Genomic DNA, 24156 nt, shown 5'->3' with positions numbered 1-24156 from the left:
GAGGGAGAGGGAGAGAATCTCAAGCAGGCTCCTTGATGAGTGCAGAGCTCTGCGTGGGCTCCATCTCGCGACCCTGACATCATGACCTGAGCTGAAATCAAGAGTCAGACAGTTCACTGACTGAGCCACCCAGGTGTCCTCAAAGCAGGCAACTTTTATACCTTTTAGAGAAATAGCAAATTTGTGAAAAATTGACAAAAGAAAGATGTTTGGGCTTGAAGTAGTAAATCAGTGAGGCAGTAACAAGCTTTGCTCACGTCTTCTCAGCTCTAACTTCCCTGTCTAGGTCCCTGACACAGGGAGGGTACCTTTCACATCAGAGACTTACTTTCTGCCTTCAAGGAGGAAAAGGAGGTTCAAGCTGTCCTTCTTGCACTGGTTATTTCTTAAGAAACTCAAATTAAAAATAACCCTTAGGTGAAGTGGTGTATTTTAGGGTGCCATATTATGCCCCTTTCAGGAACCAGTTAGTTTACAGGGTGACACACTGCCTACACCCCTCCTCTGATGGTTGGAAATTGGGCAGCTGTTGCTTTAAGAAGCACTCCTTGTTTGAGTGAGTCATCTCTGTCTTCTTGCTTTGGAAATCGAATTTATTTTCTAGATCTTTCAGTCGAGGAATTTTCTTTCTTGCTTGCTTGCTGCTCTTGTCTTTTGTGATTTTCTTTCAAGCCCTGCTGAACTCCCTAATAAATTCTGAACGTGGAGAATAGGAAGTAAGTCCCCTGGGGGAGGAAGAAAGTGCAGTTATCGAAAGTAAAAGAAAACTTCTTCCTGGAGGTGTTTCCATCTGCACCCTTCTCATCCCCGCCCTCTTTCAAGGGATTTTTCTCGTTGTGTGGACAAGCCCTAAGAGTTTGTGGGAAATTAGGCAGTTCAGGGGTGCAGTGGGCACTTGGTGACTGTGATGTGGCTGGGACAAGGTGGAGCAGGTGAGTGCCTGGAGCAGAAGGAGGCTCCTGAACCCCAGGTTCCTGGGACTGGTTCAGGGGGCACAGTGGAGACTCCTCAGGGTCCCGCCAGGGCCCCAGGTCTCTGCTTTCTCTCCTGGCCACAGCCCCGGGCCTTGCTCCTTTTTAACTCCGGGATCTCCACTCCTCTGCTCGGTTTCCCCTAGTGTGTCCTTATACATACAGACACAGTGTCTCTCCTGCTGGATCAGTTTGGAGAGTCCATGAGGCGCTGTTTACCGATTTCATTTGTTTTCTTTTCCATTCAGGCAGAGGGTTGGTGCTTTCTTCCATCTCCCTCTGCCACCCCGCTTCCTATCCCCTCTGCTGCCTCTCAAAATACAGCTCTCTAAATCTTTTGATACTATCCCTGAACAGATCTGTATCTTTGCAAAATGTATCATTGTTTGTGTGTGTGTGTGTGTGTGTGTGTACACTGTTTTTTAAAAGATTTTATTTATTTATTCATGAGAGACACAGGGAGAGAGAGAGAGGCAGAGACACAGGCAGAAGGAGAAGCAGGCTCCATGCAGGGAGCCTGATGCGGAACTCGATCCCAGGACCCAGGATCACACCCTGAGCTGAAGGCAGGCCCTAAACCGCTGAGCCACCCAGGGATCCCCTATACACTATTTTTTAGCTGTGAACTGGAATGAGTAAGTAATTTCTCTGTGCTTCTGTTTTCTCACCATTAAATGGAATTCATACTACCTCATGAGGTGGTCCTGAGGATTTAATGAGATAATACACGTTAACCACTTCCAACAGTGACTAGTGCTACAGAAGCTCTCAAGTACTAGCAATTATTACTATGTATTGGTATTATTTGGTTTGTATCTTGCTCATTCCGCTTCTTTTTAAAAAAGGAAGCATTCTGGGATTTGAAGTTCCATGTTTTGCCAGGTCCCACTTACTAACCCCGGGACAGTCTTTACAGTCCTATATAAAGAACTTGCCCAACAATCCTTAGTCTGATCCAACTTGACCAATCTGATAGGTATAAAATGGGTATTGTGTTGCTTTATTTTGCATTTCTGAGCATCACTTTGAACATTTTGGCTTTTTAAAGCATCCCTGTGAAGGAACTCCATGTTCAAACCCATTGTCCCTCTACAGGGTTTCTTCTTCTCACTGATTGGCAGGAAATGTTTGTAGGTTATAGATATTGCTACTCCCGTGGCAGGTTCTGGGAACACAGACATGAAAGATATGATTCCTGCCCTTGTGAAGCTCACAGCTTGTCATAAAACAGTGGAATAAACGCTGGGGTGGATGCTTAGGAAGCATCAAGAATCAGGGAATCCCTCCTGGGCTAGGATTGAACTCCTAACAGGATTTCCTTCTGTTGCTGTGTCCTTACTCAATGGACAGATCAAGTGGTAGTGAAGGGCATTGGTAGTACTTACCCTGGCACCTTTATCCCGCCCTCTACAGGTGAAGAGGCACCTTCAGACACCTCATTTAATCGTCTCAGCTCTAAGGTGAGTCTCTGCCCTCAGAAAGCTAATATTCTATTTGGGGAAAGAAAAAGGACAGTTTCAAAGAAGAGAGGTGTTCAATTGTTTTTCTTTCTACTTTTAACATCGGAACACATCTCAGCTGATTCACAGCAAAGAGGCTAGGCTGATGTGTGTTTTGTTCAGTTATATCTCCAGGGTCCAGACTACACTGAGGACCCTAGGATTTGTCTGTCCCTTTGGTGAGGTCATCTGGGCCTTTCAGGAGAAAGGGCCTTGACTCTAGAGTTGTCTAGGCTGCTGAGGCTGGGATCTGGTGGGCTCAGGGCCCATGGAGGTGATCCTGGGAAACCATGAGAGTTAGCTGTGGGGGTTAGCAGATCCTCCTAGAACCATGCTGAGGGCCTCACACTTTTCAGATCTCTCGGAAGTGCTCAATGAATATTTGCTGAATGAAAACATTTAAGTCTTCATAACGAACCCAGAAAAATCTGTAAATTCCTGAAATATGAAAAGAAGGGGTTCTTAGTTACCATCCAGACCACCTTTCTTATTTTGGAATGTGGTAATGAGGCCCTAAAGGCAGAACGACCGTCCAAACACACAGCCAAAGCCAAAAGCTCAGGTGGCCCAGCTCCCCACCTGTAACCTGTCCCCTGTTTCTCTCACACTCTTGAATTCTGGGAGGAGATACTGCTCTGGGGCAAGCTAGCCTTACTCAGCCTAAATGAGTCACTATTTCACAAACAGGAAGTAGAGCGGAGCTAGCTTAGTTCTGTACTCTTGTTTTAGTCGTGTGTCGTGTGCCCGGGAGAAAACAGGCCTCTGGAGAAGCTGCTGCTGCTGCTTGAGGGTCCTAGGATTATCGGCTTCTTTGGTAAGGTTGGATGGGCCTCCGGGAAGAAAGACCTTTGATTCTAGACGTTTCTAGGCTATTGAGGGTGAGAAAACGGTAAGAATTAGTAGTCCCTCTGAGAGCCATGGGGAGAGCCCCACAGATTCCAGATCTCAAGGCGCCCTCCAGCTTAGGTTAGGTTTTTCTGGAATGTTCCAAGTATTACTATCTTTACAGAGAGCTCATCCTTAATTAAATCATGGCCAAAGCAGGGGTAGAGTTGGGACTCTGGAAGGAGATAAGGTCTGATTTCTCAGATTCTGACCTTTCTGCCGCAGTAGACTTATTAAAGATTCCTGGTTTTGTGTTTTGAGACTATCTTTGTTTTTCAATTTTAAAAATATTTTAATCTTTGAAAAAATTATGATTACGTCTTTTTTTGGTTAAATTCTTTCACTGGCTTCCAACTGCAAGTAGAATAAAATTAAATCTTTGCAGAGCCTGTCGTTGAAACTCTCCAGTAAGATGTTCAAATTTGAGCCCGACGCCTCTCCTACAAGCTTATTTCTAAACTGATTTTCACAATCGTAACATGAAGATGATAATACCAATTTTTCAAAGGCTTGTAGTAAAATAAGTAAAAACATATTTTTAAGTTTATATGGATGTATGTTATAAACGCTTGTGTATCATAATAGAAACATTTATGTATATCAAATACTTTTGGGAATAAATTTATTATTAAAATATTAAAGATACTTATATTTATATAATACAAATCTTTTAAAAATATTTTATTTATTTATTCATGAGAGACACACAGAGAGAGGCAGAGACATAGGCAGGAGAAGTAGGCTCTCTAAGGGGAGCCTGATGCAGGACTTGATCATGACCTGAGCCGAAGGCAGATGCTCAACCACTTAGCCACCAAGTGCCCCTACAAATCTATTTATATGGATTTATTATTTAACAGATATTGTATAACTGAAAGTGAAAGAAAATTTCCTCGAGGCGTTGCATCCCCATCCCTTTCTTCTACAGTGTATGCATTATGTATGAAAATATGAAAATATTCAAATTTATAAGTTTTATGTATGTATATAAACACACAGATATATGTATAAATATATATATGTATTTACACACACACACACACACACACACACGACTATAGATGGAAGGAAACCACCGAATATAACCAAAGAATTATTTCTAAATGGTGAGTTTCTAAGTGATTTTTCTTTTTCTCTTTATACTTTTCTGTTCGTTCTCTAAGGAATACGTTTGACTTTTACTATTTTAGGATCAGAAAAATTCAAGAATAAGTTTTCTTTAAAAATTGTTACTGTGACAAAATTTCTAGCCCATTATGCAGGAAACCTAGGTCGCATAAAACAATATCCATTCCACGATCCTTGTACTTGTGGATCTTTGTGCCTAGAGGCAGCCCGTCATCAACGGTGTAAAATTCTGTTACAGCGAATTGCTTTTCAGGCACTATGACTAGAGAGATGTGTGGTCTAAACAAAGACTGAAGATGATGCCATAGTGTGTCCTGTAAAACCTGGACCAGAAAAGAAGCCCTGCCAGCATTTTCCCTACTAACCCTCCATTTTGATATGATGCAAAAATCATTTAGAAAGCATTGTGTAATTATTGCAAAGATAATAAAATGAACGAGATGAAGCAGCGACAGAGGACAGGAGCCAAGTGCCGATCATGTTATAACCAAACGTTGTATCATCCTGGCCTTGGATTGTAGTATTATTATTATAATATACTGTCATAAAATGCTCTTGAATATGTAGTAACAAAAGCCTTAAAGAAGGTTTATTCCTTTGGATCCAATAGTTATTACTTCTAGGAAATTATTCTAAGAAAATAATCAGAGGTGTACACAGAGACTTCCATTTTAAGAGCTTATTCTAAATATAAGCAGAGACTGGTTACATAAATTATGGTCCAATCCTGCGATTTTGTACTTTACAAATTTTAAAATCCATGCTGTAGAAGAAAAGATGAAGATATCAAGATGTATTTACAATATTACCAGTGAAAAGTCCACTTATACCTCAGAAATATGGTATAATAAAATATGAGGGGAAATATAAATATATATAAAATGCTTGGTAGGAAAGATGGTAAAATATTATTAAGTGATTATCTTTGGATGGTGGAATTAGTAGGTAATTTTTATTTTCCCTTTTATCTTTTCTGTGCCTTCTAAAATGAATACAATAAGCATTGTTATCAGAAAAAATTATGGAGGAAAAAAAGAAATTCTGCTTTTATTTGATTCTTTGGTTCATTTGATTCTGTAAAATGAGATTTTATTTTATTTTTTTTTTATAAATTTATTTTTTATTGGTGTTCAATTTGCCAACATATAGAATAACACCCAGTGCTCATCCCATCAAGTGCCCCCCTCAGTGCCTGTCACCCAGTCACCCCCACTCCCCGCCCACCTCCCCTTCCACCACCCCTAGATCGTTTCCCAGAGTTAGGAGTCTCTCATGTTCTGTCTCCCTTTCTGATATATCCCACTCATTTTTTCTCCTTTTCCCTTTATTCCCTTTCACTATTTTTTTTTATATTCCCCAAATGAATGAGACCATATAATGTTTGTCCTTCTCTGATTGACTTATTTCACTCAGTATAATACCCAAAATGAGATTTTAATAGAGGTTAGAACTGATTTAAAACTGTAAGGACATTGGAGCTAATGGTGCTAAACAGAGCTGGACCTAATTTAGGTCCTTTCCAGCTTATGAATGAAATTGGGCCTTTAAGTAGTGATTTTCATTTAAATGTAAGTCCATGTAGGATAAATAATGCATGCACCTGGTAAAAATTCAAGGTGTCACCTTGAATTTTCTGCCACCTTTTTGGCCTCATCCACTCCAGCACTGGGCCTCTAGATCCTCTCTGAAGCAGCCGCTGAAGCAGCTGCCTGTGTATTGGTTCTATTCAAAGATCTGTGAATACACAAATCCATGCACCACTTATTAGATCACACAAATCCAATCATGACGATCTTCCTATGCTTTTTAAATATATCAGTAAAGTTTCTTTGAACTTCTCATACTGATAAACAGTTGTTTCTGCCCTTTTGTTCTTTCAAGCAATGCTGCCATGAAAAGCTGTGTACATGTTTTTAAGTACATGGCGCTTAACCTAATGTAGCAAAAACTCCTGGAAGTCAAATTGTGGGGTCATTTTATATTTTAACCCACAAGGCCAAATTACCCAACTGCCTGTTTTTATTTCCACCGCCTCAAAACACTGTATTGCAAGTTTTGTACTTCACCAATCTGATAGTTGGAAAATGGTCTTTTGTAATTTCAAGTTGCTTAAATTTTTTTTTTTTTTTTTTTTGTGAATGAGGTTGAATATCTTTTCAAATCTTTAAAAGCCATTGGTTTCAAGAAATAAAGCCACTGGTACTTAACTTTTCTCTGAACTGTGTGCTTATGATCTTTACCTGTTTATGCATTGGATTATTGGTCTTTATCTCTTTCAAAAAAAATTAACTTACAAGAGTCTTATTTTAAGAAAATCAGTCCTTTTTCTACTTTTTCCTAGTCCAAGATTTATTTATTTTTAATGTTTGTTTGGCTTATTTTTGCAGAATATTTTAGTATTATTTAAGGGCATTTATGAACCTTTCTGTAATGGCTTCCAGGTTTTCTGTTGTACTTAGAAAGATTCTTTACCACAGCATGATTACTTTAAACAATTCTCCAATATTTCTTTCTTTAGTATTTTAATTTTTCAGGTTTGAATCTCTGATCCATCTGCAGCTTATTTTAACGCAGAGTTCAGTTATGATCCATTGCAGTTTGTTCTAGAAGTTTGCCCAATTGTTCTAACATGGTGTGTTGAAAAATGAGGATAGCTCTTTTTTGCAGTGCATTCAGATTGACTATTTTTCATTGCTAACTTCTAATTACACATTAGTTTCTAATTTCACTGTTAAATTCTAAAGGAGAATATGGACTGGTACTATTTCTGTTGTTTGGAAATCTTGTATTAAGATTTTCTTTGTGGACAACTTTTGTGACTACTTGGTATGTGTTTGAAAGGACAAGTATTTGCTACTGGGAGGAAATTCTGTTAGAGTTTGTCACTTGTGCCACTTCGATCTTTCAGTTTTCTACTCGGTCTACTAGATTTTTTATTTTCGAAGAAAGGCATGTGGAAGTTTCCTGTTATTTTCAGGGCAGATAGGTTTTCTGAGTTCTCTTAAATTCTTTTTTAAAGTTTAAATTCTTCTAATACTTTATTTTCTTTGAAGAACACAGATGTGGGAGCGCCCAGGTAGCTCATTCGGCTAAGTGACCGACTCTTGATACCAGCTCAGGTCTTGATCTCAGGGTTGTGAGTTCCACATTCGGCTGCACACTGGGTGCCGGGCATGGAGCCTACTTAAAAAACAAAACAAAACAACACAAACAGTGTTGTGTTGCTTCTCTGATTTGGTTTCTTTTCCTGGTTGATGTGCCTGTGGTGTGTCATTTCCTGTTCCTCCTTCACTCACTCTCTTACACTAACCTTAAACCCAAGAACAAACTGATGTATTTTAACAGTAGTTTCATTTACACAGAGAATATCTGCATACATCCTTCTTACCATATTACAGGGAAAGGGCAACTCTCTTTCCTCACTCCTTTACCCCCTGGTTCTAGTTTTCTCCTTTATTCCTCGGAAGAAACTTTTGAATTTGGTATGTCTCTTCCCAGAACCTTGTTACCTTTTTATTTTCTGCTTTTGCATATGTATCTGCAACCACTGAAAATCTCGTATTGCTTTGAGTAATTTTTAAAAATAAACATATTTTAAAAAAATATTGTAATGTGGGGGTCCCTGGGTGGCTCAGTGGTTTAGCACCTGCCTTTGGCCCAGGGTGCGATCCTGGAGTCCCGGGATCGAGTCCCATGTGGGCTCCTGCATGGAGCCTGCTTCTCCCTCCTCCTCCTCTCTCTCTCTCTCTCATAAATAAATAAATCTTAAAAAAAAATATTGTAATGACTTTTTCTACTTTTTTTTTTACTGTCATAATAACACATCATGGATAGCTATCATTTTTATTTCAGAAGATGGAGTGGATTTTCTTAACTGCTGCACAATATTCTGTAGTACGACTATACCTTAGTTTATTTTTTTTTTTTAATAATTTTTTTTTTTTTTTTTTTTTTTTTTTACGATAGTCACACAGGGAGAGAGAGAGAGGCAGAGACACAGGCAGAGGGAGGAGCAGGCTCCATGCACCGGGAGCCCGATGTGGGATTCGATCCCGGGTCTCCAGGATCGCGCCCTGGGCCAAAGGCAGGCGCTAAACCGCTGCGCCACCCAGGGATCCCGACTATACCTTAGTTTAATCAGCCGTTTCTATATTGACGGACATTTGGGATGTTTCCAGTTGTTCAGGGTTGCACATTGTGTGGTGACAGTCCATGCGCATAGTCTGTTTAGTACATGTGTGTTTCTATGAAATGTGATTTAAGGAATGAACCTGCTAGTTTGCCCCCTTTGATGTCCAGTAGGTTTTGCTTGCTACATTTTGAACATATGCCGTTAGGTGATAGCCACATATTTAAGATGCCTTTTCTAAATAAAAGTATTTTCATGATAATTGGTTGCTTTTGTGAAAGATGTAGGCTCTACAGCCTTTGAGAACCCCATACAAAGTGTATCTTTCAAGATATTTCCTTCTAGTTTCCTAAAGCAAGAAAACGTGTCTAAACAATGATGTATGCTCTAGATTAAAAGGGGAAAAAAAGGTTTTGTTCCATAATTTGGCTTCTAAGAGGGAAATAATCAGAGATATGCAAAGGATATGTGAAAAAGCTTCTCAATATTATATTATTTTTAAGAGTAAAGGAATTAAAAATCCCTTAAAATAAATTTTGCTATATTTGCATGCTGGAGATCAAGAAATATTAAAAATGTCCCAAAGAATATTTAATGGTAGGGGTAAATGTTTGTTCTAAATATTAAGTGGGGAAAAATAGGTGTACACAGCTGGATATGCAGCCTGATTCTAATTTTTATATGAATGCATCTTTGCATGCACATGCATGTGTGTGTGGTGTATGATAATGATAACTGAGACCATGTTATGATTTACTGTATTTTCAATTTTCATACACACAAAAAAACACTGCTTCTATAATCAGAGTGGGCAAGGGAGAGGGAAGGTGTTTTTTTGTTTGTCTTTTTAAAAGGTTTTATTTATTTATTCATGAGAGACACAGAGGCAGAAATAAAGGCAGAGGGAAAAGCAAGCTCTCTGTGGGGAGCTCAATGCAGGACTCCATCCCAGGACCCCCAGATCTTGTCCTGAGCCACAGGCAGATGCTCAACCACTGAGTCACCCAGGTGCCCAGGAAGGTGTTTTAAAAGGGAAAACTACAAATTTTAAAGTCTTTCAGGGTACTTTTTGAAAATATTAAAATTTAACCTTTATGTGCAAATCAAAAATATTTCTATTTATTTATTTATTTACTTACTTACTTATTTGTTTGTTTAGAGAGATAGAGCCATGTGTGCAGGGGAGGGTCGGGGTGGGAAGGGACAGAGGGAGAGGGAGAGAGAATCTTAAGCAGGCTCCACTTCCAGCACGGAGTTTGACGCAGGGCTCAGTCTTGTGACCCTGAGATCATCACCTCAGCTGAAATCAAGAGTCAAACTCTTAACTGACTGAGCCAACCGGGTGCCCCTCAAATATTTCTATTTTAACATTGGATATAGAAAATACATAAGTCCTGGTTCACTTGATCATTACCTCAAGTAATAGAATCAGGACTTGTGTTTTCATCCAAAAAATGTTAGCCAGTGCAGGGAACTGCCTCTAGAGTCAGGTGATCCTGAGGCCTTTGGGGTATAGCACTGCGGCGTGTCTTCCCAGCACCATTGTTTCAGTCAGATCCCATTCTTTCTCTGGCCTCTAGTCCTTTTGGCCTATCCTCCACACATATTTTTAAATTTTAATTTAAATTTTTTAAAAAATATTTTACTTATTTGAGAGAGAGAGAGCAGGGAGAGGGAGAGCGAGTGAGCACGTGTGCGGTGGGGAGGAGCTGAGGGAGAGGGAGAAACAGGCTCCATGCTGGGCAGGAAGCCTGATGGGGGGCTCTACCCCAGACCCTGAGGTCATGACCTGAGCGACAGGCAGATGCTCAACTGACTGAGTCACCCAGGCATCCACTTTTTTTTTTTTTAAAGGGGTTTATGTATTTATTTGAGAGAGCCAGGTCACACAAGAGAGAGCATGAGTGGGGGGAGAGGCAGAAGGAACTGGAGAAGCAGGCTTCCTGCTGAGCAGGGAGACGGACCAGGACCCCAGAATCATGACCTGAGTGGAAGGCAGATGCTTAACCCACTGAGCCACCAGGCGCCCCTGTCCTCCACACTTTTCATGTTAATCCCAAACTGGATGACATTACAGTCCTTTCTGAGTTCCCCATCACCTCTAGGGTAAAGCCTGAGCCTTTGCCCTACAGCATGAGGCCCTTTGTAATGGTTCCTGGCCACAGCTTCATCCCTATTGCCACCACTTCCCCTCCCAGACACTCATGGTTACTTTGTTGGGCAAATTGTGCCTGCCTGAGTTGACTTGAACATTCTCGCCTCCATCTTCCACATACATTTTTTCCCACCTCCTTCCCACAGGTGCCTGCCATCCAGGAGGCCCTTTCCCCTGGCTATATTCCTACTGTGCCCTGGTTAACTCTCGAACCATTGGCTAATTTGTATATCTACCTTCCAAAATAGTGAGCTACTCAAGAGCAGAAGCCTGTCCTATTTGTTTAGTTTTTTGTTTTGTTTCTTCCCTGTGTCCTCAGTAAGACATCTGGTGTGTAGTAGAGATAACAGCACTTGATGAAGGAATAGACCAGTAAATGGTACTTCTCTTCCTCGTCTGAACATAATATTGTGTTTTGACCTAGGTTAACAACTACCTCGTCCTGACACTTGACCAACATGGATTTCAGCAAATGCCTCTACAATATTGGGGAACAGCTGGACAGTGACGAACTGGCCTCCCTCAAATTCCTGAGCTTGGACTACATCCCACAGAAGAAGCAGGAGCCCATCAAGGATCCCTTGATGTTATTCCAGAGACTCCAGGAAAAGAGAATGTTGGAGGAAAGCAACCTGTTCTTTTTGAAGGAGCTGCTTTTCCGAATTAATAGACTGGATCTGCTGATGACCTACCTGGACACCAGCAAGGAAGACATGCAGCAGGAGCTTCAGATACCAGGCAGAGCCCAGATCTCTGCCTACAGGTGGGGAGGACCTCCACGGTTCAGGCACTGGGAGGCGTGGGTGCAGTGGATGCGTGTCTGTGGGCAGGGCTGCTTGCGGCTGTCTGTGTGGTATGACTTTGGAAGTTCCTTGAAGATGTCCCACCAGGGCCAGATAGAGAAATTTAGAGAACTTGTATATAATTCAGTAAAAAAGTGAAGCCAGAAAATTAAAAAAAAAAAAAAAAGTGTTTCCAAAGTGCAACGTTACCTGTAGGTGTGCTAAAATTAGAACAGTCGTCTGCTGGATGTTCTCTCTGTCTACCCTTCTGTTGCCTCTGCTCGGTTGATGTCTACATCGCGCGCTTACTTTGCTTATTTCTGGATGAAGCATCGCTCCTGCTTACCTGAAATCCCCCTCCACCTGCTTGTGGATGACTATGGAAACGCTCAGTGGGGTTTTAGGTTTTTATTTCACACTGAAAAACTTGCATCACAGTGTCCTCCAGAGAGAGGGATGTGCGGCCAGTATCCTGGACCAGCCAGGCTGTACCCCACAAGGACTGCCGAGTCCCTGGGGGCCCAACTGCTGCCAGGAGAATGGTGGTAACTTCAGTCATCTGTCCTGCCCAACACCTTGCAGCTGGGTCTCTCCCTGCCTGTGGGATAGCGGGTACCCAGGGGTGATAACAAGCCATGTTCTGTTACGTTTTTATGAATTGGTAACAGATTTCTTTGTGTGTGTGTGTGTGTGTGTGCAAAAAGGTGATTTTATTAAAATATGGGCAGAAGGGGCTGCATGGGGTGAGTGATCATATATATAGGTAATAGACTTTAAAAACAGAAACACACTACCAACTTCTGTCTTTTAACATGCCCTGTTATCAGATACTCCCTAAAGTTATTTTTAGCTTCCCTTCTGAAAACTTCTACTCAAGCCTTAGCTGTGGCCCATTTCACCGGTCTCTTCTTTCTTGTCAATAATGATGGCATGTGTGTGACAGTAAGTCCTCACAGCCAGGGCTGTGAAAGCCACTATCCTCTACTTTTGTGGCCTATTTTTAAAAAAGATTTTATTTATTTATTCATGAGAGACAGAGAGAGAGAGAGAGAGAGAGGCAGAGACACAGGCAGAGGGAGAAGCAGGCTCCATGCAGGGAGCCCGATGTGGGACTCCATCCTGGGTCTCCAGGATCAGGCCCTGGGCTGAAGGCAGCGCCAAACTGCTGAGCCACCCAGGCTACCCTAGCGTGGCCTATTTGTGAATATAAATGTCTCTACCATGTTAAGCTGCCCAGTTTGTGGGACATTGTTACGGCAGCCTTAGGAAACTCATACACCCAGGACATCTCTTTTGCCACTTAAAATCAAAATTCTCGAGAAGCTCTAAGTAGAGAAACATATGATAAGGAACATGCCAAATCTTGGGTCTCTGAGACTATGGGCCAGGACATTCACGAATGTTTTTGTGTTGTTATTTTCCTTTACATAATAGTGGAAGGTTTGCTAACTTATTGAACTTTCCTTTGCTCCTTCAACAAATGTATCTCAAGAACTTATCATAGATGAAAAAATAATAATGCCTGTTGTGTATTGAACACTTAGCGTGTTGCCAGTTGGCTTCAACACATCAGATAAACTTGTTCGTATTATTCTTAATATGTCCCAGTGGTATATAGTATTATCTACAAGTTTACAGATGAGGGAAAAGAGCGCATAACACGTCCAAAGTCACACGGCTCTGAGATGATGGAACCAGAGTTCCGAAATCAGTAGTCTAGGCCCTCTGCACTTACACACTTCACCTCGTGACCCCCTGGGCTTATGGAAACAAAAAGGGCACGAACCCTCCTCTCAAGGGGCTCAGAGGGCTTCCAAAGCATACAATTACAACATGTATGTAAACTTTCTGGGGATACAAGGCACTGTGGGGTAAATGCATTCTCAAGCATACTCGGGCGAGACTCAAGCTTAGTGGGTGACTCTGTGTCTGCGGATGGACAAGGGAATGGGGATGTGAAAGCATAGATAAAGGTGGGGACAGGACAGCTGGGTGTGTTTGGGGGGTGGAGGGGGACTGGTGGTGAGGAGTCGCTAGAGAAGCTGAGGGGGTAGGCTGGACTCGCTGCACAGAGGTCTGTATTCCGGAACTGAGTGTTGAGCCTTCCTGTGGAAGTTGACAGCTAGGAGAGCGCTAACAAGTTTTAATCAAGGAAGTGATGATCCAGTTTGCATGTTGAAAAACATAATTTCCAAAATAAAACTTTCATTTTTTTCTACTGCAATAAGTGACTTTATAGTGGAGGACCAAGGAAAAACAAAATTCATCTCACTGAAATTAACTGTGTGGCATAGTCAGTGGAACTGCAAATTCTGTTAAGGGTGGAGCATTGGGGCATGAGTCAGTAGTCTGTTATGTCCCTGCAGCAGCCTCTTTCCAAAGATTCAACTCATAAAGTATGTCATTAGCTGTCTTTAAGGAGTGGTGACCAGAATCAAGTTTCCACTGCAACTCCTTTTGTCAAATGGGAAATTATCTGAGAAGCCATTTCTAAAGTGTCTCCATTTCCCACCACAGGGTCATGCTTTTTCAGATTTCAGAAGATGTAAGCAAATTGGAATTGAAATCCTTTAAGTTTCTCTTGAGCCGGGAGATCTCCAGATGTAAATTGGATGATGATTTGGTAAGCCCTGGTGATGTTTCACCAAGATCTGGTCCTGAGGTTGGGCCAGTCAGTGGGGACTGCTGCGACTGGAGAGAGGGCTGGTCCAGTAAAAGCAACCTGGACTCTCACTTTTTAACTAGGGGAAAGGAAAATGTTGTTGGGCCCCAGTGTTGCAGATACAATTCCTTTGTATACTGTGAAGTACTGCTCACATTAATTATCAGGAGCAGGGCAGAGTCAGTAGCTCGGAAAGAAGACTGGTGGTGGAAGCATAGCCCAATGTGGGGAAGGACTGTGGTGAGCTGGAGACATCTTGCCACTTCTGCAGTCTCTGAAACCACCTGGGACCTGAAACTCTGTATATGTGCATGTGCGTGTGCATGCGTGTGTGTACGTGTGTGTGTGTGTGAGTGTGTGTGTGTGTGAACGTGGGACTGGAGGTGGATCAGGGACCAGAGGCAGTGTCAGGAGAGACGCAGCTCCCAGGGCTGTCACTATGGGGACCAGGCTACCTTGTCTCAGCCATGCACCTCAAGCTGTTTCACAACTTCACCTAATGGTGTCCATGGCTGATTTCAGCACAGGGCTTGGGGCCTGGGTGACACCTGATGTCACTTTTCCTCTACCTTCTCATTTCTGTCTTCTTGGGCCATACAACACAGAATTGCTTCACTAGTGCTCTACTGGCTTTATAAGACTGGGATGTCCTGTCAGGAGGGTTAGTTTGGGAAACTAGAGTAGGCCCTCTGTTTGGAGAAAGTGGAATGAATGAATGAATGAAAGAAAGAAAGAAAGAAAGAAAGAAAGAAAGAAAGAAAGAAAGAAAGAGAGAAAGAAAGAAAGAAAGAAAGAAAGAAAGAAAGAAAGAAAGAGAGAAAGAGAGAAAGAAAGAGAGAGAAAGAGAGAGAAAGAAAGAAAGAAAGAAAAAGAAAGAAAGAAGAAAGAAAGAAAGAACGAAAGAAAGAAAGAAAGAAAGAAAGAAAATCTAATCTAAAAACCAGTATGTCTCAATCCAGTCTTCCAACTTTACTTCTCTTCCTTCTAGAACTTGCTTGATATTTTCATAGAGATGGAGAAGAGGGTCATTCTAGGGGAAAGAAATTTGGACACCCTGAAAAGAATCTGTGACCAAATCAACAAAAGCCTGCTGAAGAAAATCACAGATTACGAAGAATTAAACAGAGGTAGAAATAACTTGACTACTGTGAATTAGCAAAATGTATTCTTAAATTGACAGATCCCTCTGTCACAATTATTTCTAATCAAATGTTTCTTTTTAAATTCAGAGCAAACAATGAACCTTCAAAGAAGTCTAGATGAAATTTCAAATGGTAATATGAAATATGTTAAGACTTATTCAGTTAATTTATTATCAGATACCCCCATTGCTTCCTCTCCCCACAACCTTCTATCACGTCCACATCTTAATGGACGTGATACCTACTACCAAGTAGGCGGCTTGGTGCCTACTTGTCACTCTCTACATGTTGAAAGATACACAACTATTGTCAAAAGACATAGGCCTTCAGCCCCAGGATGACAAGTTTAAAATAGGTGAAGAGTTAGTAAAACAATTTTTATTCTGTGGACTGCAAGGATATTATGTTCAAGGTAGTCCATGAATTTTCATTTTAAAGGGGACCTTATGGTATCCTTGGTGCTATGTGTTTCTTTACCAAAATACCCTCCCTTCTATGTCTCATTCCAGATATGTCTCAGTTGCCTATAAGGGAGGGATCCGTGAAGATATTGCCAATGTCGGACTCTCTAGGAGAACAGGACTATGAATCAGAGGTGTGTAGAAATTCAGACTCCTTTTTCTCTTTGGATTGCAGATTCTAGTTCTTGTATTCCTTAGCTTTCAAGTTTCCAGATAAACTAGTAAGAGGCAGATGCTTCCTGGAAATTTTGAGAAGTATAGAAAATTTTCACAAACAGACAAATTTAACATGTGATTTTCTTAAGTTTTAAAAGTAACAAGCATTAAAATTTTATTTTAAATCCAAAGACAAAGGCATTGGAATAGTTGGAGGGCTGAGGAATCGAGAAGCCTCCTGGCAACCCTTTCAGCATCTGCCCTGCTGAAGCGGGAGAAGGCTTTGGGAGAAAAGTGTAGTGGGACTGGGAAAAGCAAAGCCTTTTCTTTTAGGGTGACATTTCAAAACTGTTTCTCTGTGCTGATTTAGGGGTAAGCAACAAATACTCATGATCTAGCCGTCTCTATGTTCTCATCTCAATGAGCTGGGGAAAGAATCGCCTTTCTAGACATAATCATTTGGGTTTATTAACCGTCAAAGATTCACCAACCACATTTTGATTCATTAGCCCTTTTTACTTCCTCTCTGTGGCAGGAAGCAGAGCAAAACCTGAATGCTACCTGTCCAGGGGGAGACTTGAAATTAAACTGAGAGAGACCAGTTATGAGTGGGCTCCTGAGCAAATCACCAGACCTACATAGCCCTGAAAATCGAGGATTGACCAAAGTCATGTCGCACTTTGCAAATAGTAAAGCACTCTACTGAGTGTTCATGTCCCCACTGAACAGCTAACCGTCCTGAGTGCCAGAAAGATTAGGTAATTGCACAAAGTCTTAAGATTATTAAGTAGTAGAACCAGGAATTTGAGCCTTTAGTGTGGAGCCCTTTTCTCTACCTCGAGGAGTTGCATGGGTTTCCCAGTAAATGCTGAGTATCTCAGCATTGAAACAACCCTGGGAAAGTCAGGACACAGGATACTGTAACCTGCAGTTAGGCAAGACCTGCCTGGCTAGTACATCTCTCTCTTTCAGTCCCTGTGGTCCTGAGAGCCAAATTAAGTCATTGGCTTTCAAAATCCTCAGACCGTACGATGTCATGTGTGAAGGGCAGGCCCTGGGCTGTTAGCCTAGAAACATAGATGAGTTGACTAGATGGCCAGTGGAAGCATGAGGTGACAATAGGCAGCCCAGAGACAGCATTAAGACATTCATCCACTCAGCATTTTCCTGATTGAATGCTCACAAATTAATACAGTCTAGTTCCTGGCACAGCTGTTAGTTGTCTTGAGCAGAAACAAGAACAAATGGTGAAAATATGTTATGATGACAACAGTGTTAATATATGTGCAAAGTGCTCAAGAGGCCCAAGTACTGGGACACTGATTTTACACACAACTGTGGGGCAGAAATGTGGGGATTCCGTGTCAAAGGAACAGGTGGAAACTAATTCACCAGAGAAATAATGTCAAGTTGGGGTAGGGCCATGGAAAGTGCACTTGTGTCCCCGTTTGGCTAAGAGGACAGCCTCACTTCTTACTAGGGAGTTATTTGTTCACATCCCAAGTGTTTGACTCACAGAGTCAGCTCTTGGGCTGGATTTTTGTTTTCCAGACATCGGACAAAGTTTACCGAATGAAAAGCAAACCTCGAGGATATTGTTTGATCTTCAACAATTATGATTTTAGTGTAGCACGGAGGGAAGTGCCCAAACTTCAGAGCATTAAGGATAGGAATGGAACAGACTTGGATGCAGGTACAGTAGAACCCTGAAAAGAAGTGAAATATTTCTAATATATAAGTTTTTTTAATCAAAAGGTGAGAACAAAAATTGTACCAACAGGGCCTCATGTTTCAGAAAAAAAATGAATGTAATCATATTTCCTTGTGGAAATGAAGAACATTTTTATATATTTTCTGCTTTTGTTTTATTAACTACTTTTTAAACCAAAGTAATGTATATAAGACAAAATATCAAGTCTTATTAAAAGGCTTATAATAAAAAGCAGCAATAATAAGCTTTGCTTTTAATTCAACTTAATGAATAGTGCTTCTGTAGAATGTATTAAGTATTAGGAGAAAACATTGCCTTGGGACCAAGACCACATATAGAAGTTGCATTTACAAAGTTGGATAGATGAAATTGCGAATCTTTAATAGAAATAGCATTTCCAAATATTAAACTGCCAGATATTCTTTTGCTCAGCCTATTTAGGAGGAACAACTTATAAGAGAACTTTTAAGAACTTACAAGTTAAATGAAAACTTATGAGAACATAAATTAAATGAGAAAAGAATTTGCAACAGGTGAACATGGAAATGGCTACTACTAAAAGTAATAAATAGAAATAATCCAACCCAACAAATGGATTTTTGAAAATGGTGTTTATGAGTCATAACATTAAGAAATGATTTATTTTTTTAACTGAATAAAACTTAGAAAATTAGTGTAGGTTGATTTTAATCACCAAGACTCTGCTAATGGTCTCTGTTAACAGTTTATTCAAGCAAATTTATTCTAAGATTTCCAAAGCCACAGAGCTTAAGTCCATTTACTATATCAGTCCTTATTATACACCTTGGTATTGAAGAAAAGATTTCAGACCTTTGATTTCCATTCATTTACTATTAAAACAATTTTTTTTGAGAGAGAGAGAAAGAGAGGCATGCAAGCTGTGTGTGTGTGTGTGTGTGTGTGTGTGAGGGGTCAAAGGGAGAGGGACAGAGAGAATCTTGAGCAGACTCCACATCCAGTGTGGAAACCAATGCAGGGCTCCATGTCATGACTCTGGGATCATGACCTGAACTGAAATCAAGAGTTGGACACTTAACCGACTGAGCCACCCAAGCTTCTCACTATCAAAATTCTTATTAAAATAATATTTGATTGTATTTCTGGCCTTTTGGTCAAAGGGTAGGTACAGAGTTGCAGAAAAATCTAGACATCTAATGTGCAACATTATTATAGTTAATAATACTGTATTGAATACTAGAAATATGCTAAGTGTTCTCATCAACATACACACACACACACACAAAGGGTAATTAAGTATGTGAGGAGATGTTATTAGCTTGACTGTGGTAATCACTTCACTGTGTATATACAATTTTTAGGTAAAGAAATGAGTCAGGCACCTTGAAAATGTTGAAAGACTTTGACTAGATCTTAGAGAACTTGGGCAAAAATAAGCTTATGCATATAGAAAACAAACCAATGAAAAAATACAGCAATTACTAATTCCAGGAAAGACAAAAAATTTAATAAGGAAGGAAACATAATTAAAGAATATTGTATTTACATAGTACTATTGATTCAACTAAAATTTGTGAACAATATAAGAGCATCAAATGCTCATCCTCCATAATAGAAATTCAATACAAGTCTAAAATTTCACATGATGAGATGAGCACTGGGCGTTATATTTTGGCAAATTCAATTTAAATAAAATTAAATCTGAAACACATGGGTGGCTCAGTGGTTGAGCGTCTATCTTTGGCTGAAGTCATGATCCTGGAATCCTGAGATGAAGTCCCATATCAGGGTCCCACAGGGAGCCTGCTTCTCCCTCTGCCTATGTCTCTGCCTCTGTGTGTGTGTGTCTCATGAATAAATAAATAAAATCTTTTAAAAAATTAAATTAAATCCTCTATGAAAAAAAGTCTAAAATGTATAAATAAATACCTGATTTTTCAAACGTTCATATCTTGTATTTTTTTATTTAAAGATTTATTTATTTGAGAGAGGGAGAGAGAGCACGAGTGAGGGGAAGAGCAGAGGGAGAAGGACAAGCAGACTCCATGCTAAGTAGGGAGCCTGATCTCAGGACCCTGAGATCATGACCTGAGCTGAAATCAAGTCAGATTCTCAACCAAGTTAGCCACCCAGGTGCCCCGCATATCTTGTATTTTGATAAACAATTTTGAGAGAGTTCAAGATAAAATAAGTATGAATCTTCTATTATTTTTTTTTGTTTTTTGTTCTGATTATGTAATGCAATCATTATTTAGATTGGTTTGGTAGTAAGCCTAAATAATAGCTTACCCATCTTATATAGACTAGTCAAAAAAGACAGAAAGCTAACAATAGCACTCTCTCCCCTTTATCATTTGCCTCAGGACTGGAAATGTTTTCAACTGGGGACAGTAAGTATCAGAAAACTATGAAATTCAGCCAGGAATATAAAGGGTCTTATTCTTCAGTTCTGGTTCAAATTCTTAATCTGATCATTGCTCTCTCTAGCTCCGGACTATGGTTTGGGATTTACTTTGGTGTGATATGACTTTTCTTATTTCATTTTTCAGATGCGTTGAGTAAGACCTTTAGTGAGCTTCATTTTGAGATAGTGCATTTCAAAGATGCTACAGCAAAGAAAATCTGTGAAGTTCTGCAATCCTACCAAAGCATGGACCACAGTAGCAAGGATTGCTTCATCTGCTGCATCCTCTCCCATGGAGACAAGGGCATCATCTATGGCTCTGATGGGCAGGAAGCCCCTATCTATGAGCTGACCTCTTACTTCACTGGTTCAAAGTGCCCTTCCCTTGCAGGCAAGCCCAAAATCTTTTTTATTCAGGCTTGTCAAGGGGATAAATACCAGAAAGGAATAGCTGTTGAGACTGACTCTGAACAGAAGGAAGCCTATTTAGAAATGGACTCATCATATCAGAAGAGATATATCCCAGAGGATGCTGACTTTCTGCTGGGGATGGCCACTGTGAACAACTGTGTTTCCTACCGAAACCCCATGGAGGGGACATGGTATATACAATCACTTTGCCAGAGCCTAAGAGAAAGATGTCCTAGGTAATTTTTGGCTACTCTGCCCTTTACTCATTTCAAATATCTAGTTATGGATTACATAGTTGTGCTTCCCAGGTCAGTTGCAAAGTGGGAGAGGGGGTAAGTGCTCACATCTTTAGTTCATAGATGGAAAAAAACTGAGATACTTACTGCAGAGTTTCTTTTATTTAGTGCCCGAAAGGACAGTCAGAGTGTCACAAAACAGGGAATGATGTAAAATCAGTGCAGCTCTGTTCTTAGGCAGAAACATAACTGAGCCAACGCAACTAGTTTTGGAAGTCTTCCAAGAAGGTAATAATCCATTTCAATGTTTAACATCCTCCAACTCTGTTAAAGTTCTATAATAGCTAACCGACCCTCTTGGTGTGTTGTGAGAGAAAAGTACCAAAGAATAGTAATTCTTTATATTCCCACTAATTTGGTCTGATGTGAAACCACAATATGTGGGAAAACATCCTTCCTTCATTTATTATACTGTATGTTTCCTTTAGCTAAAGGATGGTTTTGTAGTCACAGTTCACCCAAGCGCACACCTGACAGATGAATAGCAAGAAGTCTTCTAGCTCTATATCTCATCATGCTTTAAGCGTATGAAGAGTAAGAATTTCCCATGGCAGATAAAGGAATGAGTCATAACATCAACATCATGTCTTTCTCTTGTAAGTTAAACCACCAATCCTACAGAGGTGGATGAACAGGTTGCCCAGCTCACCTGATAAAGATAGGCTGGGGAGAAAGGGGGGAGTAGCTGCAGGAGACATTGGATTTTTCCTTGCCCAAAGAAATCATAGATGATCACAGAAACAGAGGATATTTGGGGACATTGAGGCGATTATGGGGGCAAATGACATAGTAGGAGGAAGAGTAAGGTACAAACAAGTCAGGGGGGAAAGAACCCAAATGTGATCCTGACCCTGAGGTTTCTGATGTTCGATAGAGATGTTGAGTAAACCAAAGATAAGTTTTTAAGCTCTAACGCTACTCCTTTACTGAAAAGCTTTGACACATCTTAGTTTAGCAACTTATGATTTCAAATACCTGATGTTTTGAGGGAAGGAACAGTCACTAAGTACAGTGAATGAAAGGGTTTGCCAGTATTGTTCCCCAACAGATGGTCACGGTATTGTTGTTTTTTCAGGGGTGAAGATATTCTCACCATCCTTACCGAGGTGAACTTTGAAGTGAGCAATAAAGATGACAGGAAAAACATGGGAAAACAAATGCCACAACCAACTTTCACACTGAGAAAAAAACTCTTCTTCCCTCCTAATTGATGTTATTGTTCAGTTGCATAACACTATGCATAATTTATTTGTTTGTAAAATGCTGCTTTTTTTTTCTCTTTTTTTTTTGGATGGCAGGAAGGAGAGAGGATGAGAATCTGGACAACCTAATTCCTAGGCAAATTTAAGCCTAAATCTCTGGCTTTGCAGTAATAGCTAGAGATTTATAACCATAGGTATGATTTTAATTTTGATTCAATGAAGACGTTTTTTAAAAAACTCAGAGTAGATAAAAAAAAAAAAAGGTTAAAGGTGTCATTCCAAAGCTTTAACCTGGAACACAGAATTAATGGCAGTGCAGAGATTTTATAAGGCATAAGAAGAGGGAGAATGGAGAAAGCAATTTCCCACTTGAGGCCTCAGAATAAGTGAATGCTGTTCAAGTACTGGGAGACAAAGTCAAGAAAACCATAATCTTCCCCCTTTCTGTGAAAGGGCTGATTCTTCATTCTGGGTTCCTATGAGAATTTGTCAGATTTAAACTTGCACTAATTGGATGTAATTCTATGGAGCAGAATGTGAGGTACAATTGTTAAGGGGTATTTTTGGGACTTTTTTTTTTTTAAGTAAACTCTATCCCTCTCATCCCCCCAACCCCCAATCCCATGACATGGGGCTAGAACTCACAACCCCAAGGTCAAGAGTCACACACTCTACCAAGTGAGCCAGCCAGGCACTCCTAAAAGGTATTGTTTAAAAGGAGACAGCAAGGGCACCTGGGTGGCTCAGTGATTGAGCGTCTGCCTTTGACTCAGGTTGTGATCTCGGGGTCCTGGGATCAAGTCCCACATCTGGATCCCTGAAGGAAGCCTGCTTCTCTCTTTGCCTATGTTTCTGCTTCTCTCTGTGTGTCTCTTATGAATAAAGAAATAAAATTTTAAAATAAAAGAGAGAGAGACAGCAGGCCCCAAATGGAGTCACTTGTGCTAAATAAACCCCACGTCAGCAAACCAAGACTTAAATCCTAACTGAAATGAAGTTTCAGTACCCCAGGAAGTAATCTTTAAGCAGTCAGCATGGAATTACCTACCTGGTCAGCACTGGTGAAATAATCCACTGGACAAACTCCTTCCATTCCCCTTAGGAAAGTGACTTAATGCAATTTGATCCTATTTGGTCTTTAAATTTACTCAGTTGAATTTCTATGCCTTGACAGTATGCTGGGGGATGCCAGTGACCCCCTCTCAAAGGACACTAAAGGAGATTTTTGTTATCTGACCTAGCTAGTAAAAAACTTCATGTGTAACGCTCCCACATCCAACCTGATCTCTTCTGACTTGTGTGATCTGCCATCCCAGAAACACATGAGCCTCCTCTCCTGAGCTATCAGGAAACCCTGCTTCAGTGGCAAAAGGCACCATAACTCTGTTTAGATTTAGATTTCACAAAATCTAGGAATTATTTTCCTTGTTCTTATTATTTATAAGTACCATTAAATCCACTTTTGAGGGGCACGAGGGTGATTCGGTTTAGCATCTGCCTCTGGGCTCAGGTCATGATCCCGGGGTCCTGGGATTGAGTCCCACATAGGGCTCCCCACAGGGAATCTGCTTCTCCCTTTGCCTATGTCTCTGCCTCTCTCTGTGTGTCTCATGAATAAATAAATAAAATCTTAAAGAAAAATCCACTTTTGAAAGGACTGATGTTAAGAGCACATTAACTTTATGTTTTTGTACTTCCAGTCCCTCTCTTTCCAAGCCACCCTCTACACTAATTTAAAGGTTTTTTAAAATATAAATTTTTTATGTTTTGTTAGAGGCTGTTTCTAAGATATATACATGTTAGAATATATATCATGCTTCTGTATCACTTGATACTTGCTTTTTTGCTGATAGTATTGTACATTAATGTATTTGCATTAGCTCTTTCTTTATAACTTCATTTTATACAAAGTTGCCTTTTTTTAAAGAAATTTTTAATAATTTTTTCAATAATATTTTTAACAATAAAATAGAATTTTAACTTACTGGTGGTTGGAGATTGTTCTGTTTGTTTGTTTTGGCTTTGTTTTTTGCCATTGGCATCTCACAGGTGGAAAACATTTGGATCACAGATAGGTTTCATTTTAGCCTCCCAATGTTGGCTCACACAGTTGTATTTTTTTAAAAAACTGTTGCCTGTATTTAAAAATTGGGACATGTCACTTAAAAACCACAATACTTTCT

At 40.3% G+C, this 24156-nt stretch overlaps 1 protein-coding gene across 4 annotated transcripts; it reads left to right on the top strand.

Annotated features, from left to right (window-relative positions):
* Window positions 1-768: 768 nt before the first annotated feature.
* Window positions 769-23957, top strand: CASP8 (caspase 8). Of its 4 annotated transcripts, XR_013373179.1 has the most exons (12): window positions 769-932; window positions 2385-2431; window positions 3200-3284; window positions 11192-11530; window positions 14067-14172; window positions 15200-15338; window positions 15441-15485; window positions 15863-15948; window positions 17522-17663; window positions 20210-20711; window positions 21200-21367; window positions 21847-21986. XR_013373179.1 is itself a non-coding variant. In XM_077885499.1 (11 exons), the coding sequence occupies exons 4-11, from the start codon at window positions 11226-11228 to the stop codon at window positions 21980-21982; spliced, it is 1461 nt and encodes a 486-aa protein (XP_077741625.1). In that variant the 5' UTR covers window positions 771-932; window positions 2385-2431; window positions 3200-3284; window positions 11192-11225; the 3' UTR covers window positions 21983-23957. The 4 variants fall into 4 exon arrangements, 3 of the variants coding, with proteins under 3 accessions (XP_077741626.1, XP_077741627.1, XP_077741625.1); XM_077885499.1 differs by lacking the exon at window positions 21200-21367 and having other exon boundaries at window positions 771-932; window positions 21847-23957; XM_077885500.1 differs by lacking the exons at window positions 3200-3284; window positions 21200-21367 and having other exon boundaries at window positions 770-932; window positions 21847-23957.
* The last annotated feature ends 199 nt before the right edge of the window (window positions 23958-24156 follow it).

The sequence above is a fragment of the Canis aureus genome, chromosome 36 (genome assembly GCF_053574225.1).
Source record: "Canis aureus isolate CA01 chromosome 36, VMU_Caureus_v.1.0, whole genome shotgun sequence".
Taxonomy (NCBI): domain Eukaryota; kingdom Metazoa; phylum Chordata; class Mammalia; order Carnivora; family Canidae; genus Canis; species Canis aureus.
The sequence above is the reverse complement of the archived record's forward strand: the minus strand, read 5'-3'. Positions and strand labels throughout refer to the sequence as shown.

Excerpts from the sequence above, each read along its gene's own strand:
- CASP8 (XM_077885501.1), top strand. The coding sequence starts at position 11,226 with ATGGATTTCAGCAAATGCCTCTACAATATTGGGGAACAGCTGGACAGT. Across the intron at positions 14,173-15,199 it reads GTAAATTGGATGATGATTTG|AACTTGCTTGATATTTTCAT; the intron begins GTAAGCCCTGGT and ends TCTTCCTTCTAG. Across the intron at positions 15,339-15,440 it reads TTACGAAGAATTAAACAGAG|AGCAAACAATGAACCTTCAA; the intron begins GTAGAAATAACT and ends TTTTAAATTCAG.